The sequence below is a fragment of the Ascidia mentula genome, chromosome 5 (genome assembly GCF_947561715.1).
Source record: "Ascidia mentula chromosome 5, kaAscMent1.1, whole genome shotgun sequence".
NCBI classification, from domain to species: Eukaryota; Metazoa; Chordata; class Ascidiacea; order Phlebobranchia; family Ascidiidae; genus Ascidia; species Ascidia mentula.
Window position 1 is genome coordinate 7,897,271 of NC_138570.1, and position 16,276 is coordinate 7,913,546.

The window sequence follows — 16,276 nt, forward strand, 5'->3', positions numbered from 1 at the left end:
AATAAAGATCTGTTGTCGAGCAGGATGACAGAAAGCTGTGAAAGTTCTGCATGAAATCCTCTGTCTGCGTCCTTCGGTTTGTCTGTGTTCCAAGTGTGTGAAATACCCCTTCCTTGTGAAATTTGTTTCTCTCCGATTTTCCAATATCGTATGGTTTAATGTATCTTCTGTTAGCTTGTCCTTATTCCATATGATGATAAATTTAGTTGCGTCGCATCTCTGTGACCTTGCTGCACACCGGGTCCCTTAACTGCGCCGCACCCCTGCTGTGCATGGAGGACTTCCTATGTAGACAAAATATCTGGACTAGGTTCCACAATTGACCATTAGGTATGACGTCAAACACGTGTGCCACAAAAAAAATAACTAGCATTTTAGTTGCTTGAGATATTTTAAAGTAAACAACCCTTTCTAAACCGAGCGAGTTACCTCAACTATAATGTTCAAGTAACCGCGTGCCAGTTATGCAGTTTGATGGCAAAGTGAATGAGAGAATAATGCGCGAACGGGTAACACGTCTTAAACAAGTTACGATGAAAAACAGGTTTGTCCTCGCACAGGATGCCAAAAAGCTGTGGAGGTTCTGCAGAAAAGCCTATCCGTTTGCATCCTTTGATCTGTCCGTGTATCAAGTGTATGAAGAATTAAGTTGGGAAATAGGCGTGCGGTGATAAAGTAATTTGATGTATGGCTTACTTCATCAACTGTAAACACAGCTTGAGGTAAACTTCCGCTAGTTGTTTGTTTTCGCTGAAAGGATGCGACGAGCACCAAACTTTCTAAACCTCAACAGCAATGCGACAATTTACGCAAAGAAGAACAGGTGTATGTTTTTAAGAGAAAAAATGAGTAAAAAGCTTAATTTTCAATGCAATCCGTAGTTTTCACTTCCTTTGCAAAGCAGTTTCTTAATGAGACCTCAGCGAATTGGCTACTTAAATACTCACAACATTCTTTTCGGCTTGATTTTTCGTTCGTAATTTACAATGAACGTCTTTTGGTGAATACACAGTATATGTAACTCAGCAATATGGCTATTATTAGATGACAGCTATGCAAAACAATCATTAGTTATCTTGAAAATGAAAATGCCGGAGTCGTTGCCTTTAGGCCTAGGCCATGTTACTCCTGGCAGTCTTTCGCTCCGCAAAGATAACAATCAGGTTATAGCAACATGAGCATTGTCTGTAGCGTACAAAATAATTTCTGGTTAATTATTGATTTCCGGGTAATGACTTACTTTGATGACTTCACATGAACAACGAATGGTGCATGGTTGCGGCGCCAAACTGTCGTTATCGTTTCCACGTTGGTTACTATGACTGACGTAGATATCCTCTTTAACGCGTTCGCTTGGAACATAAGGCGGTTTTCTGTTTTACGAAACACGCTTACTTTTTCTCTTTTCCCGCGTGAATTTGTAACTTTGCAGAAAAAAATGGAAACTGAAACATATGAACACTTGCGGTTAAAATAAAAACAAAAGTTTCTGCAATTAAGGACTCCCAAACAAGGACATATCCTGGAAATAAGAATGGTATGTGACCACCCTATATTTATTTTATTGGTATGTACGGATGGTGATAATAAATTCAAGGTTTATCAGAAAAAGAACATGTTTTGTCTACATTTACTATGTGATAAACATTGTTTAATGTCATGATAAGTTCAATGAAAAATATCATCATTCGCTCCAATTTCAACATTATTATTATTAAGGCAATAGCAGTGCAAGCGAATCTCATCACATTAGACAAAATGTTTGTTAACATGAAACAATGACAATTAAACTTCAGCCAATCTGCAAATCACAGTATAGATTGCTGGTCGACGTCACCGACTGATTTTCCTTCAGCGCTGGTAGCGTGCTGTTGTTCAACTTTTGACGCGTTTTCTTTTGTCTTGTTGAGGCAAATGCTGTTAGGATAGTAAACCCACTGCGATACTCCTAATAAAATTAATCAAGTTTTATCTCAAACCAATACATGCGCTGGTCACAAACTTACCATACGCAAAAATGGCAATGACCAATGCCCCAATTTGAATATAAATTTTTACGTAGACGCACAGAGCAGTGCTTAACGAATATTGTATGAGAAATCCAACGTTTGTGACAACGTTCCACAAGTTATAAGCTACTTTTTGTTGCTTGATGAAGTATTCTCCGTACAACGCTGAATACAAATAATGATGAAGGACAAACATGCAACAAAAGCGACAGTTATAGCAGCACATACCTGTGTTTAATGTCTGCCATACACCATCGGAGCATCCAAACAAGAGGAACAACAAATAAACCAACCACACATTATCGGAATTTACTTGCCAAGAAAGACAGAACACATAAAGTGCGATGTCTACAACAAAAGCAAAGAAGTATGGTAAGTTCCTTCCAAATTTCCCAGCAACTTTTCCGGCGATTAACGAGGATATGCAGTCAGTGAATGAGTATGCCATCATGCACACACCAACCTGTCAACGAAATCATAAATACATTTGCAACTCCGACCGAGACTACAACTTACGGCACCTTGTCAACTCCCAGCATACAAGAAGCGTACGCTCTGGTGAGTTCGCCAAAACATAAACCGATTGTCATGCCATTGTATATCGGCATTAATGCCACAAACAAATGTTTGGGCATGAACGACAATTTTAAAGTAGCCATGAATGTTGATTTCAACACTACTGTACGAGGTACCTATAAAACCAAATACTTACCATAATATCGACCATGTTAAGAGACCTTATACCTCTTTTTCAGAAACCATATCCTGATTTTCATTATTCGTGATATGGTCAATATCGCAAGCAGGCTGTTGTGTTAATCCAAGTAATTCGTCGTCATTGCAGTTTCTTTCTGTTTTGGATTTTTTTCTTTTCTTTTCCGTTAAGTCCCATTCAATGTCTTTTGGTAAGAAAATTAAATGCACCACGATAGCACAAATCATGATGAAGCTGTACAAGGCAATCATGAGATATCTTGTCATAGGAAACGTCGGCTCGTATTGTTGGATGTGGGCTTGAGTAATGTTATGAATTTGACAGTCGTTGGCCCCGCAAAAGCTGTAATCCGAAGACCGTGTTTGGGTCCCATTGTATGTATTGGAAAATGTCCTATCAACGTGAAGTATAACAAAACTAATGGCGTTGCCAACTACCTGAAATATAACCTCATGTTTACGGTACTTACAATGAATAGACACACGTTGCACAAGTTATACCGCGCTACCCTGAATGACTCCGTAGTAGTAACCTGTGTAGTATCGATTGTGCTTTTCCTTGTTATCGGGATCAGCACTGGCCCGTTTTTCCGCGAAGTATGTGGTAATTATAGGCATAGCTGTCCAAGCCCAGGCTTCGCTCAAACCGAGAAAGAAACCAGCCGGCAGCACTGTGTAATACGCTGAAAAAGCAATAGCGTTACAAAACAAGTTTGCTTGCAGCAGACTGTGCTGACTTACAAGTGTAGCTATTTCCTAAAAGAAATAGAAGGTAAGCCACTTCAGATATAAAAAGCAACTTTTTGCATCCAACAAGGTAGCCAATAAAAGGAGTAATACTTGCAGCAACAAGTGACGTAGAGTAGGCCAGTGCTAGCGACCATGTTCCTAATTGAAAAAACACTTTGTCAGTTGTTGATGTCGTAACAAAGACAACCACTTACCCAAGCCATCATCTACATTTAGACTTGACACCAATACATACACTCCTATTAAAGAACTGTACATGGCAAATACTCCTACCAGGTACAAAGTGAAAGCCACGTCTACCTTCATTTTATCTGGTCCAAGTCTATCTGAGGTTTCTGTTTAACTATTTATATTTTACAGTAACAATGAAAATACTGTACAGCAACCACAATCCTTAGTCACTGCATTCAAAGCACCTTGGACCGTTTGTTGCATAATGACTGTTTCCTGAGCTATGCTATGCTTCCCTAGCCATGTGCTCGACTTATCCTTTTTTTAGCACTTTCTTTTACGCTTGAGAGGTTTTTGACAACTTACCAAAAAAACAATGTGAAATTAGTTATAATACTACATTAAAATACAACCACATAAATAAAAATATCATCACATGTAATAAAAATGAAATGCTCCTGACATCAAGGAATTCTACAAGCAAAATTAGATTACCTTTGTTGCCATCCCACAGTATCTCCACGCTTGAGCGAAGCGCGCCTTTTTCGCAGCTCTGACCGGAGGCCAAGTGCGAAAGTTGGATTGTCAAGCCAACTGTTGTGCTGGCTGGAAGGGAAAAAGTTTGTTTATATCCTTGTGCACTGTATATATTTGGCCATCGGTGTCATATTTCGTCACATTGTACGCGTACCTAAGATAACGTGCGTTATTTAAAGGCTGGCCAACAGTGTCAAAATTCGAATAAGAGCGGCATCACGTTGTATAATGATGTACGCGCGCGTTAATATACAGCACGTTCGCTATTAGTACACATGCCATTTATTCAGATACATTTCATGGCCAACCGTGTCATAAGTCAAACTCATGTACGCGTACCTAATTAATGAACATGCAACTTTGTAACGAGCTCGTGACTTAGTAACGTGCGTGCATGTTCAGTTGACCGATAGTGTCATAATATAAGGCAAAGTTACTTGTGCTGTCATCAGCTTATGGGCGTCGACATGCTCTTGTTTTCTGCTTTCACTTTTGCAAATATCACTCATGTATCCATCTAGTGGATATCCGTGGTTCGCACCGTTTACCTTTTTGTTAGTCTAAGCTCTAGACTCTCGAGTCTCTAGACCAGTCCGCAATTATTTTTTGGCGCGACTGACAAAACATATTCCTAATGTCTGGCGAAACCAACAGGAACTTGCAACGTGAGGTTTTACTGATTTCAACTCTGCCTTAGGCAAACTCAACACAATTGAATTGCGACGTATTGAGCCTTAAATCCCTAGTTTGACAATACTGAGCAGTTAAATTACACATATCTTTTATCAAGCGATTCGTAAATTTGAGATTTACACAATCCCTAGTTTGACAATATTGAGCAACGGTTGCCCATCCTTGGTTTAATCTATAAATGTAAGTGGCTATATTGGTTTCCTTTTAGCACATGTTAAATTTGCATTTCACAATATTTGCATCTTTACGTCGCAATTTAATTGTGTAAAGTTTTGCAAAAGCAGAGTTGATTGCAGTAAAACCTCACGTTATTGCAGGTTGTCTTTAGGGTTGCGAGACATCAAAGTAAACGGCGCGAACTACAGATATCTTCTAGATGGTTACGTGAGTGATATTTGCAAAAGTAAAAGCAGAAAACAAGAGCATATCGACGCATATAAGCTGTGACTTGAAGCTAACTATTTGTAGTTTGAAATGAAAAAAGTACGATGACAGTACAAGTAATTTTACCTAAGATTGTGACACTATCGGCCAACTTAAAATGTGCGCACGTTACTAAGATATGAACACGTTAGTAAAGTTGCATGTTCGTTAATTAGGCACCCGTACATGAGTCTGACTTATGACACGGTTGGCCATGAAATGTATCCTATTAAGATACATGTACACTAATAGCGAACGTGCTGCTAATTAACGCGCGCTTACCTTATTATTCCACATGATGTCGCTCTTATCCGACTTTTGACCCTGTTGGCCATGCTTTAAATAACGTGCACGTTCGTTAATAAGGCACGCGCGCGTTATCTAAGGTACGCGTACAATATGACGAATTATGACACCGATGGCCAACCATATCTGTATAACGCGATGGTTTTTGTGCTATACTATAGAGGGCGAAATGGTTTATATTCTATACTTGTTTTGGTAAAACATTTCTGAAGGGTCCCTTGGTTAGCACTTGACATCAAGATTTTAAACCAGTGGTTCTTAACCTTTCTTCTATCACGCCTTCTTTTAGTAACGGTCTTGTGACTTACGCCCCCCAAACTGTAAATAGGTTTCATACCAGATGCAATTGTGTTTTTGTCGATCTACGTAAAAAAGGCTACCTAACTAAACACTGCAACACCATATAAACATAATATGTACGAATTTAAGCTTGCCTACTTTAACTAAAAAATTACGGGACCAATAAACGGTTTGTTACAAACACATGAATTATCACAAAAGGTATTTTGTGACACAATGGTTTCTTTGTGGTGTAACAGTAACTTAACTACACAGGCGGACTTTTCATTTGAAGTCTAGTACAAGATTTTGTACCGAAACTGTAAGAAAAATATGACAGACAGCATAGGACATTAAACTAACCACAAAAAAGTTTTGGTGAGAGCTTGGGCCCCCCATGAGAATTGGTTGACGCCCACCTGGGGGCGCGCCACCCCGGTTAAGAACCACTGTTTTAAACCATCTTTACATCACAGTACATAAAACATCACCACATAAAATTATTATTACATCCAATAAAAATTAAATGTCCCTGACATACAAAGTTTGCCCAAATAAAAAATGTAAACGCCTATTTAAGATTGTGTATCCGGCAAGTCGTTAAAAACAATGGATTTCCTTCAAGAGATACGCCAGACTATATGAGATCTTACTCTGCATGCAGTTTTACGTAGAAACACAATTAAGCTGAACTACAAAAACCATGTTTTGCCCATTAGTGAAATATCATGACAAGTTTAATATAATTAACATGTCATCATTCGATCCAACCAAATACTGCAAGAACAATTTATCATTTCTCTTTGTTGTTGGATAAGGTATAGCAGCATTGTAAAAATAAAATCGTACATCGTCATAACCTTACAAAAAATGTTCAACAACGTATCTCTGTTGCAAAGACAACAGGAAACTAAACGTTTCCTTCCAACTGCAAATCACTGTGGATAGTTTGCTCGTCGACGTCACTGATGGAATTTCTTGCAACACCAGTGGCATCTTGTTCCTCTTTTGACGCGTTTTCTTTAGATTTCTTTGGACAAAGGTTGGTTGGATAGTAAACCCACTGCGATGCTCCTGTTCAAGTCAAATAGGTTCCTCAAGAAACATTTACGCGACGCTGTGCGTTGATAGAATTGAAAACTTACCATACGCAAAAATGGCAATGACCAATGTGCCAATTTGAATATAAATTTTCATGTAAACGCACAGAGCAGTGCTTATCGAATATTGTATGAGATATCCGACGTTTGTGATAACATTCCACAAGTTATAGGCCACCTTTTGTTGTTCAATGAAGTATTCTCCGTACAACGCTGTATGCACAGAAGATGTGACGAACAACCAATGTGCAACAAATTGACTGTTATAGCAGCACATACCTGTGTTCAGTGTCTGCCATACTCCTCCAGAGCATCCAAACAAGAGAAACAACAAATAAACAAACCACACATTATCAGAATTTACTTGCCAAGAAAAACAGAACACGTAAAGTGCGATGTCTACAACAAAAGCAAAGAAGTATGGTAAATTCCTTCCAAATTTCCCAGCAACTTTTCCGGCAATTAACGAGAATATGCAGTTAGTGAAGGAGTATGCCATCATGCACACACCAACCTGTCAACGAAATCACAAATACATTTGCTTAACAACTTGGCAACAACTTACGGTACCTTGTCAACTCCCAACATGCACGAGGTGTACGCTCTGGTGAGTTCGCCCAAACAAAAGCCGGCAGTCATGCCACTGTATATGGGCAGTAATAACACAAACAAATGCTTGGGCATGAACGACAACTTTAAAGTAGCCATGAATGTTGTTTTGAACACCGCTGAAAGAGGCACCTATAAAACTAAATACTTACCATAATATCGACCATGTTAAAAGACCTCAAACCTCTTTTTTAGAAACGACATTCTCATTTTTCTTAACAGCACAACTTGCAATATGGATACAGTCTTCGTCGCAAGCCGGCTGTTGTGTTACACCAAGCGATTCGTTGCAATTTTTTGATCTTTTGGTTTTGTTTATTTCCTCCTTTGCTGTCGAATCCCATTCAATGTCTTTTGGTAAGTAAATTGAATGCACCACGATAGCACAAATCATGATGAAACTGTACAAGGCAATCATGAGATATCTTGTCAGAGGAAACGTCGGCTCGTATTGTTGGATGTGGGCTTGAGTAATGTTATGAATTTGACAGTCGTTGGCACCGCAAAAGCTGTAATCCGAAGACTGTGTTTGGGTCCCATTGTATGTATTGGAAAACGTCCTATCAACGCCAAGTATAACAAAACTAATGGCGCTGCCAACTACCTGGAATTTGAAAGGGGTATTTAATTTCACGTAAACTTACAAAGTACACGGGTACACGTTATACCGCACTAGCATTGATAACTCCGTAGTAGTATCCTATGTAGTATCGAACGTGCTTTTCCTTATTACCAGGCACTGTATTCGCCTGCTTTTCCGCGAAGTATGTGGTTATTATGGGCATAACTGTCCAAGCCCAGGCTTCGCTCAAACCGAGAAAGAAACCAGCCGGTAGCACTGTGTAATATGCTGAGAAAGCAATGGCGTTACAAAACAAGTTTGCTTGCAGCAGACTTTGCTGACTTACAAGTGTAGCTATTTCCCAAAAGAAATAGGAGGAAGCCAATTTGAGAAATTAAGAGCAAGTTTTTGCATCCAACAAGGTAGCCAATAAAAGGAGTAATACTTGCAGCAACAAGTGACGTAGAGTAGGCCAGTGCTAGCGACCATGTTCCTAATTAAAAAGAACACTTTGTGAGTTGTTGATGTACCAACAAACAAAATCGCTTACCCAAGCCTCCTTCTACATTTAGACTTGACACCAATACATACACTCCTATTACAGAACTGTACATGGCAAATACTCCTACCAGGTACAAAGTGAAAGACACGTCTACCTTCATTTTATCTGCTCCAAGTCCGTCCGAGGTTTCTGTTTAACTATTTATCACACAAAATGTGCGTCATTTGTTACAACATGTAAGTACACTTGGTCGTTCGTTGCATGAAAAACTAATGCGTATACACTCGTGAATTTGGTGTACGTACACCGTGGAAATTGACAGGATGTCATGCATTTGCGTTTACTGGCAGGTTAGACAGGATTTAACCTAACTCTAGACAACCTGCAACCCTAATCTAAACCTTATCCTAATTCCTACACTAACCATGACACTGATATTATCTCCATTCCTGAGTGAAAATTCCTTGTACAAAAGTAATGGATTTGACCTTGTCAATCGACGCAAAATGAATTCTGCTGTGCGCTTGACTAGACACAGTTTTGAAATCGCTTATTCAGCACTTGCTTTTTTCGCTTGAGATGTTTTTGGCAACTTACCAAAATGCAACGTAAAACATAAAATAACCAATAAATTTCTGTGAAGCATAAGATTTGGCGAAATAAATTAATGAAACACAAGTTTAACATTGTTTATTTCCTTTCCACAATCACTTTACGCTTGATTGAATCTTGCGTTTTTTGCAACTGTCGCCGGAGGCCAATTGCTTCTGAAGAAGGGGTCAGTGACCTCTCTCACGCGTACCATGTTTGGGTCAACATATTTTGGTGTGAGGATATAGGTTGCCACGAAACGTCAATAAAATGTAAGTCACATTTCTGAAGGGTAGCTTGGTAATTACTTGCTTACTTTGATGCTTAAGAGGCTTTTGACAGCTCACCAAATTTCAAACTATCTTGAAATATCACCGCATAAAAATATCATCACCGTAACTAACAAAAATTAAATGCCCCAAACATACAATAATCTGCATGCAGTTTTAGCTGGGTGTTTAAGCCATATCACACACACCGTTTTCGTCCACGCGAAATGATACGTTTGATGCAACATATCATATTCCGAACCAGTCAAATACTCTGATGTTACCATTTCTTGTTGTCGGAAAACGTAGCATACAGTACACAAAGCAAGTTACATATCGGCATTACATCAGAAAAAATGTTCGACAACATATCTACGTTACTCAGCAAACACAAAACGACACATTTCCTCCCCACTGCAAATCACTGTGTGTATAGTTTGCTGGTCAACGTCGTCGCCCATTTTATTTAGCAACAGAAGTATGTTGTTACTCTTTTGACATTATGACGATAGTAAACGCACTACGAGACTCCTGAAAATCAATCAAGCTTTATCTCCAACAAACACATGTGCTGGTAATATCCTGCACCGGACCCGGGAACCCAGACCATGCCGGAAAATACACTTAAATTGACCGGATAGCTGCTTTACCACACAAAAACACACAAACAGTTTGGTTATTTCTGGTTTTTGGGAAACCACCCGGTGCGGAAAGCGTTACTTTCCAATTTCAAACTGTGTAAACAAGCTGCTATGCCTAGGCTGCCAAGCCTGCAAACCTAATGATCGCGATACGATAGCCGTGATCGCCAAGCAAGGACCTGCGCAGTGGGGCGATCCTGCCAATCATGCCGTTGCATGAAATATTACTGTGTAAACAAGGTTATTCTTATTTATGATGTAATTATACAATGTCATATAGTGTCCTTATCCTTAAAAATGTGATGTAGGCTATAGTTAGTCAATAAATGGAAAAGGCTTCCGCAATGAAGATCACAAATAAGTTTTTAACACGTATATACGCGACACTCTTATTTGTTGAACTCAGGATAAGCTACCCAAAACAAAACATACTCTTCAAAGTATCAGCTATTTTTCCACGTCGGTGAAACACACGATTAAATTGCGGTTAGCAAAGCCGGATCATTATCATCATCCGGCCGGATTTGATTGATAACTATACTGATCCGGATAAAAACTGGGAACAACAGCTTGCTAAAAGCTTGCTTTTCGCAAATCACGTAGGAGACAAATTGCGTAAGTTCTACGGTTCGACAACCAAGTGATTTGCAAGATTATATCTGGTTTCTTTCCCATACATCCCAGATACATCCCAGGAAGTGAGGCTAAAGTGTGCATGAATGTCTGGGAATTAATAAACGAACCCATTAAATTATATATTTACTTTTAATAAAGCGGTCGCTTCTCCGCAGTGACTAAAATAAATTCAAACGCGAAATCATCAAAAAAATTTGAATCAATTATTAAACAGGGATGCGACAAAAAGGTCGCCGATCCCTGATGTAAAGTGTCGATTAGCGTTTCCACATGGGCTGGCTAAATAGCTGAAATCCTCATTAGTATAGTATTTGTTTTGGCAAAATCACAGATTTGTTCTGGAAGCCTACGGGCAAATAACGGGTATCCGTTTTTTTGATCTTTTTCTGTTTGCTACAATATTGAACATCAGTTTATTGGTCTACATCACACATTGTTGGTTTTTACGCATATTTGCTAAAATAAATTAAAGCAAAGTTTTGTTTTTCGTAATTCCACCAAAGCAAATGTGTTCATTTCATCGAAGTTTGTGCTCGTGGTATAAGCAACACGTATAAATGCTAAACACTGTATTGTATTGATGTCACAGTAATTTCTTTGAAAAAAATAAACAGCACTGTACGTCATGTACTCTGGGCATGACAATATATATACCATCGTTGCTCGGTTCACCCAACAAATCACTCCACAATTATTCGTTACAACGAGTTCGGCCTAATAGTTTGGATCTCTTCGCAGTTAAAAACCAAGTTACCTCAACGGGTCCTAGAAACAGAGCCAAGTAAACTACAGCGCCTTGCTTCAGACATAAATCAAGTATTTGACTACTGTTCAACCAAACATTATGCATGTTTTCCTTTGTTTTCCATGGATAAAAAATTAAGCTTTTTAATTCATCACTCAGTGACAACCTACGGGGCCAAATGTCTTATGCAAGTACTGCATATCAATTCCACGTCAAAACGCTGTTCCAGAACTATGAGAGACTTCCTTTGACACTTTTTCCTCGCGCCTCCTTCTAGCTTCGCGTTTGATGTAAAACTCTCCAAAATCTAATAAAAAAGAAAAAACAAGGGCCAGGTCATGCTGAAAACGTATTTAAACAAAAAAAATCTTAATTACAATAAGAAATAACTGCCACTGCCAGGAGACCCAATTGTACGTATATCTTGTCCCTCACGCAGACACTTGTGCTCCAACCGAACTGAATTGCGATTCCGATCACCACCCAAAGATTCCACACAGTAAAAGCGATTTCTTCGCATTCCGGAAAGTAACTTGCGTGCATTTCTGCGAAATAAAATTTACATGTTTCATTTGAGCAAGCAATACATTTGAGCTAGCATTTTTATCATTGTTGGAGCTTAAAAATACTTTCAAATGAGGTTTCCCGTATTCAGAAATAAGAACAATTATTAAAGTACCCGATGTTGATCGATACAAAATGGACAAATCGTAGAATTGGTGTATTGGAAAGAAGAACGATATGGCAATCAGTGTGTACAATATAATACATAGGTTTCCAGCACATTTCCTTCTTTATACATTGTACCTTAAGACATTACGATTGGGTTTGTCAGAGTTAATAAACCCCAATAAAAGTGGCAAATCTACAAATTATGCCATATGGCTACCACGTTGTTTTTTTATAAGTCTTACCGTTAACGAGGGGTTGCCAGATACCGTCCGCTATACCGATCAATAAAAATAGTATGTATACAAGCCACAAGTTATTTTCTGTCGGAATCCAGAATAGACAAGTCATATAGTTGCCGATGTCAAACACAAGGCCAATAAGTATGAGTGCGTCACGTCCGTACCGACTGGAAATTTTGCCCGTAATAAACGACATTATGGCATCGGCAGCAGCAAATGTGGCCATGCACAATCCGACCTATTAAAATTATACGTAAAAGATACCATTTATTTTGATAAAATAGGTTGTCATTTCATCGACTAATAGCTTTTTTCTGTTTAGTTACAAAAAGCAGCATTTTTTACTTTTTTTAACTATAAGCTGTTCAAACCCTTTTTTATGTTCATTCTGTGAAACGGTTTTTTTTAGTCTGTAACTACCTTAAGACAATATGTCGTAGGACAGGTAAAATCGTACCTGATCAACTCCAAGCATACACGATCCAAACGCTCGAGACATTTCACCGAATCCAAATGACATTAGCAGACCGCTATACAAAGCAAACGGAGTAAGAACAAGTTGCTTCGGCTTGAACATGTGAAGTACATTCTTTTTTGATGTTTCAAACGCAAGGGACAACTTCTCCTTTAAAACAATATGTTGTTAGAACGGAAATTTCGAACAAACGTAGCTCAGACATCCATACCGTTAACTTTGCTGAGGATAAAGCCACCAAGTCCTTTTCGGTTTCATCATCTTGTACCTCAAGCGATCGATCGATATCTTTTATAAATAATGTGTGTATGCACAGAGCAATAAATACCATGCCGCTCATCACCCCTAACGTGATGTATAAAGTGGTTTGGGTGGCCGGCTTGTATTGGTCGAGATTTTCTTGTGTCGCGTTGGGATCTTGACAGTCGTTCGCTCCGCACACGCTAAGATCCCTGACTGGTGCCGGTTCTGTGTCGTTGCGTTCAACCTCAATTCGTTTGCCGGCATAAAATATCGCATAACTGACCAAGTTCCCCACAACCTGTTTGAGAATTTGTTTAATATTTATCAATTTCGCTAAATTTCTGTAATCTGTTCAATTATCAAAAACATTTATATGCCTAAGAGGAGCCCTTTTGTTTGTTAAAGTTGAATTACCTGTGAAGACTGGAAGATGAAGTAGAAGTATCCGATAAACTCGGTAACATAAAATCTCGTATCTTTGCTGCCAAACCGGGCGAAGCACTTGGCGTAATGTGCACAGAAAAGCATCATTGTTGGCCACATTGTTGCCTCACCGATACCCGCAATTGCCCCAGCTGGTATAAGCAAATATGCCTCTGCAAACATAAAGATTTCTCGTATTTATGCACCCGCAACGTTACCGACTGGCCAACTGGAAAATGAATCAAAATTCGAATTACTGTGGGACTGCTATTGCACAATATAATTGTGCAAAACACACATATGATGTTTGCGCTATGGTTATTATTGTGTCTATTTGGTCGCTCACCTGGATAGAAGTTAGCCAACATGTAAAAGAGGTAAGATAGTTGAGATATGATGACGCATGTCTTCGCTCCCAACACTCCCAGCAACGCAGGTGTGATGAAAACTCCGAAGACAGCAGCAGTGACGTACGTTGCAGTAAGAGAAGCAACGCCTAAATCACGAAACGTATAAACTGGTTTAGTTTGTCCAGAAAACACGCATAAGGCAAGTTTATTCTTTAAATTTTCCTACCGACTCCTGCCTCAATGTTGATGCTCGATTGAAGGTATAGCATGGATCCATAAGCAGCAAATGTAAGAAAAATTCCACTCGAGAAGAGAAGAAAGTAAAATACAATTTTTCGACGTCTTGCGGTGAGGTTTGGAGGATTTTGAGTAGTGTGACTGTTCATTTTATTTGATTCCTCGTCGCTTTTACAAAGTTAACTCACAGAAGGAAATTCCCTATGGATCCTTGCAGGTTTAAAATTTTCGGAATTAAACTTATATGGTGAAATAATTAAAATTAACTACAGTGATATGTCCAATTATGCCAGCTAAAGTGTGTTATAAAGTTACGGAACAAATTTCTTTGGTAAACAAATTGTATACATCCGAGCCAATGAAATCAAAATGTAAAATAAAGATCTTGTGTCGAAAAAACTATTTATTCTAATTGAAGGTCTTTATTTAACAAACCTTAATCAGGATGTACTTCTAATCTAACTTAGATACTCTTTTCTGTATCGATTTTCAACACTCTTAAAAAAAATTATGTATCAGTTGGCTTTCTTGTGATTTACAAAGATAATGAAACTGTCTACGCAGATAAAATGTGTTACGCACATTTTTTATTTGCTGTCTGACATGCAATCCATTGTTGACATTGAAAGTAGCCGTATACATCCTAAGTTTTTTAACTTCGTAACCCCTTAAAAACTTTGCTTGCATAAAAATACTGTAGTAAGTCAAAGTTCTGTTGCTTGATTCAGATACTGGTTGTTAACTAACACAATATGACAAAACTTACCAAACTAAACCTTACCGTACTTTTTCCTAACGATTTATAGACTTACCAGATTTATCACTAACGATACTGATATGAAAAACTAATATTGCATTCTGCAATCCTCTCATTGTCGCCTTATATCAATATCGTCAACGCCTGCAAAGCCTATACAAGACATAATGTCTAGTCATCGGGTTGTTGGCATAGCGGCAGTAAATCGCGCATTGTTGGCAGGTTTCATTAGTAAATCATTCATTCATTTATCAATTGTGCAGCACATGTTCACCCACCTTCCACAACACCTATGTAGTGCAAACTAACTTTCGATCACTTATTACACCTAAGATTGTATTTGTTCATTCCACCTTTTTTACTTTTTCTTCTTTCACGCTTTCATTTGTGTCACGTTGCTTTTCCCCACTTCATTATTCCACCACACACCTGCTTGGTACAATGTTTTTTTTTAGTCAATTTATATTTTAAATTTTATTACTGTCTCGAACGTACTAGTCACCGCACATTGGTTTCTTATCGCAGCGCTAGCTCCTTCTTGTCCGCCTCCTTCTCACGTGACATTGATATTGTTTTTATAAATCAAAATGCTAGAACATGAAGTAATTTTCAAATGGATTTATGTCAAGGGTTATGGTCCCTAAATTCATGAGGTTTAAAACCGTAATCCCAAATTTCGGACCATTCTACTTATAGGTGTTGCGCTTCTTGCAACAAAGCTTAAATCCAAATTCACAGGACGCTGTGCCAACGGCTAACCACGAGCCAGCACTTGCACGACGGTTTTCCCAACTTTGCTTTACTGAATATAAAATTGCAGCAACAGTTAACTATTCAACTTCACTATGTTTTGGACCTGGAAAATAAGCCTCAATGCGGTGTTATAAAATCCATTAGACTGTTTCTGTCACATTGAAGTTAACGACTAGGTTTTGCATCAAGCAACATATACAAGCGTCATGTGTGATGTTTCTTGATTTAACACTTATTCTTGAACACGCATTACTACCTGAAGATGCTTGTTCCATATCATTGTGCAAAGCACATTTAATTTGCGCATGCATTTCTGAGATGATATGGCAGTATACTGCGCAAAATGAATCACATAGAAATACTGTTTGATACTGAACTTCTGTCACACAGAAAACAGTAAAAAACTAATATCTAACTTATTCTGATTAGTCATGCGCAAAATGCTGCTCGAGCAATGTGGTAGACTTCCTTTGTTGCTTTTTTTCGATTTTCATCCTTTCTTCGTGTTTGATGTAAAATTCTCCAAAATCTAAAGAAACAGCTATATATACCAAGTCCTGTTTGAAATATACGTTCCAAACAAAAAAAAT

At 38.5% G+C, this 16,276-nt stretch overlaps 2 protein-coding genes across 2 annotated transcripts; both read right to left on the reverse strand.

Moving 5' to 3' along the window:
• Positions 1-1,520: 1,520 nt before the first annotated feature.
• LOC145901400 (protein unc-93 homolog A-like) lies at positions 1,521-3,894 on the reverse strand. Its single transcript, XM_082989064.1, has 8 exons — positions 3,668-3,894; positions 3,465-3,611; positions 3,225-3,406; positions 2,754-3,161; positions 2,531-2,701; positions 2,238-2,472; positions 2,007-2,174; positions 1,521-1,948 (listed from the first exon to the last, which is right to left on the reverse strand). The coding sequence occupies exons 1-8, from the start codon at positions 3,777-3,779 to the stop codon at positions 1,809-1,811; spliced, it is 1,563 nt and encodes a 520-aa protein (XP_082845190.1). The 5' UTR covers positions 3,780-3,894; the 3' UTR covers positions 1,521-1,808.
• A 2,898-nt stretch (positions 3,895-6,792) lies between these two features.
• Positions 6,793-14,325, reverse strand: LOC145902823 (uncharacterized). The gene is made up of 16 exons (XM_082990921.1): positions 14,166-14,325; positions 13,936-14,085; positions 13,581-13,762; positions 13,135-13,464; positions 12,906-13,073; positions 12,452-12,686; positions 11,915-12,082; positions 11,770-11,844; positions 8,704-8,844; positions 8,500-8,646; positions 8,260-8,441; positions 7,776-8,195; positions 7,553-7,723; positions 7,262-7,496; positions 7,028-7,195; positions 6,793-6,956 (listed from the first exon to the last, which is right to left on the reverse strand). The coding sequence occupies exons 1-16, from the start codon at positions 14,323-14,325 to the stop codon at positions 6,793-6,795; spliced, it is 3,096 nt and encodes a 1,031-aa protein (XP_082847047.1).
• Between the last annotated feature and the right edge of the window lie 1,951 nt (positions 14,326-16,276).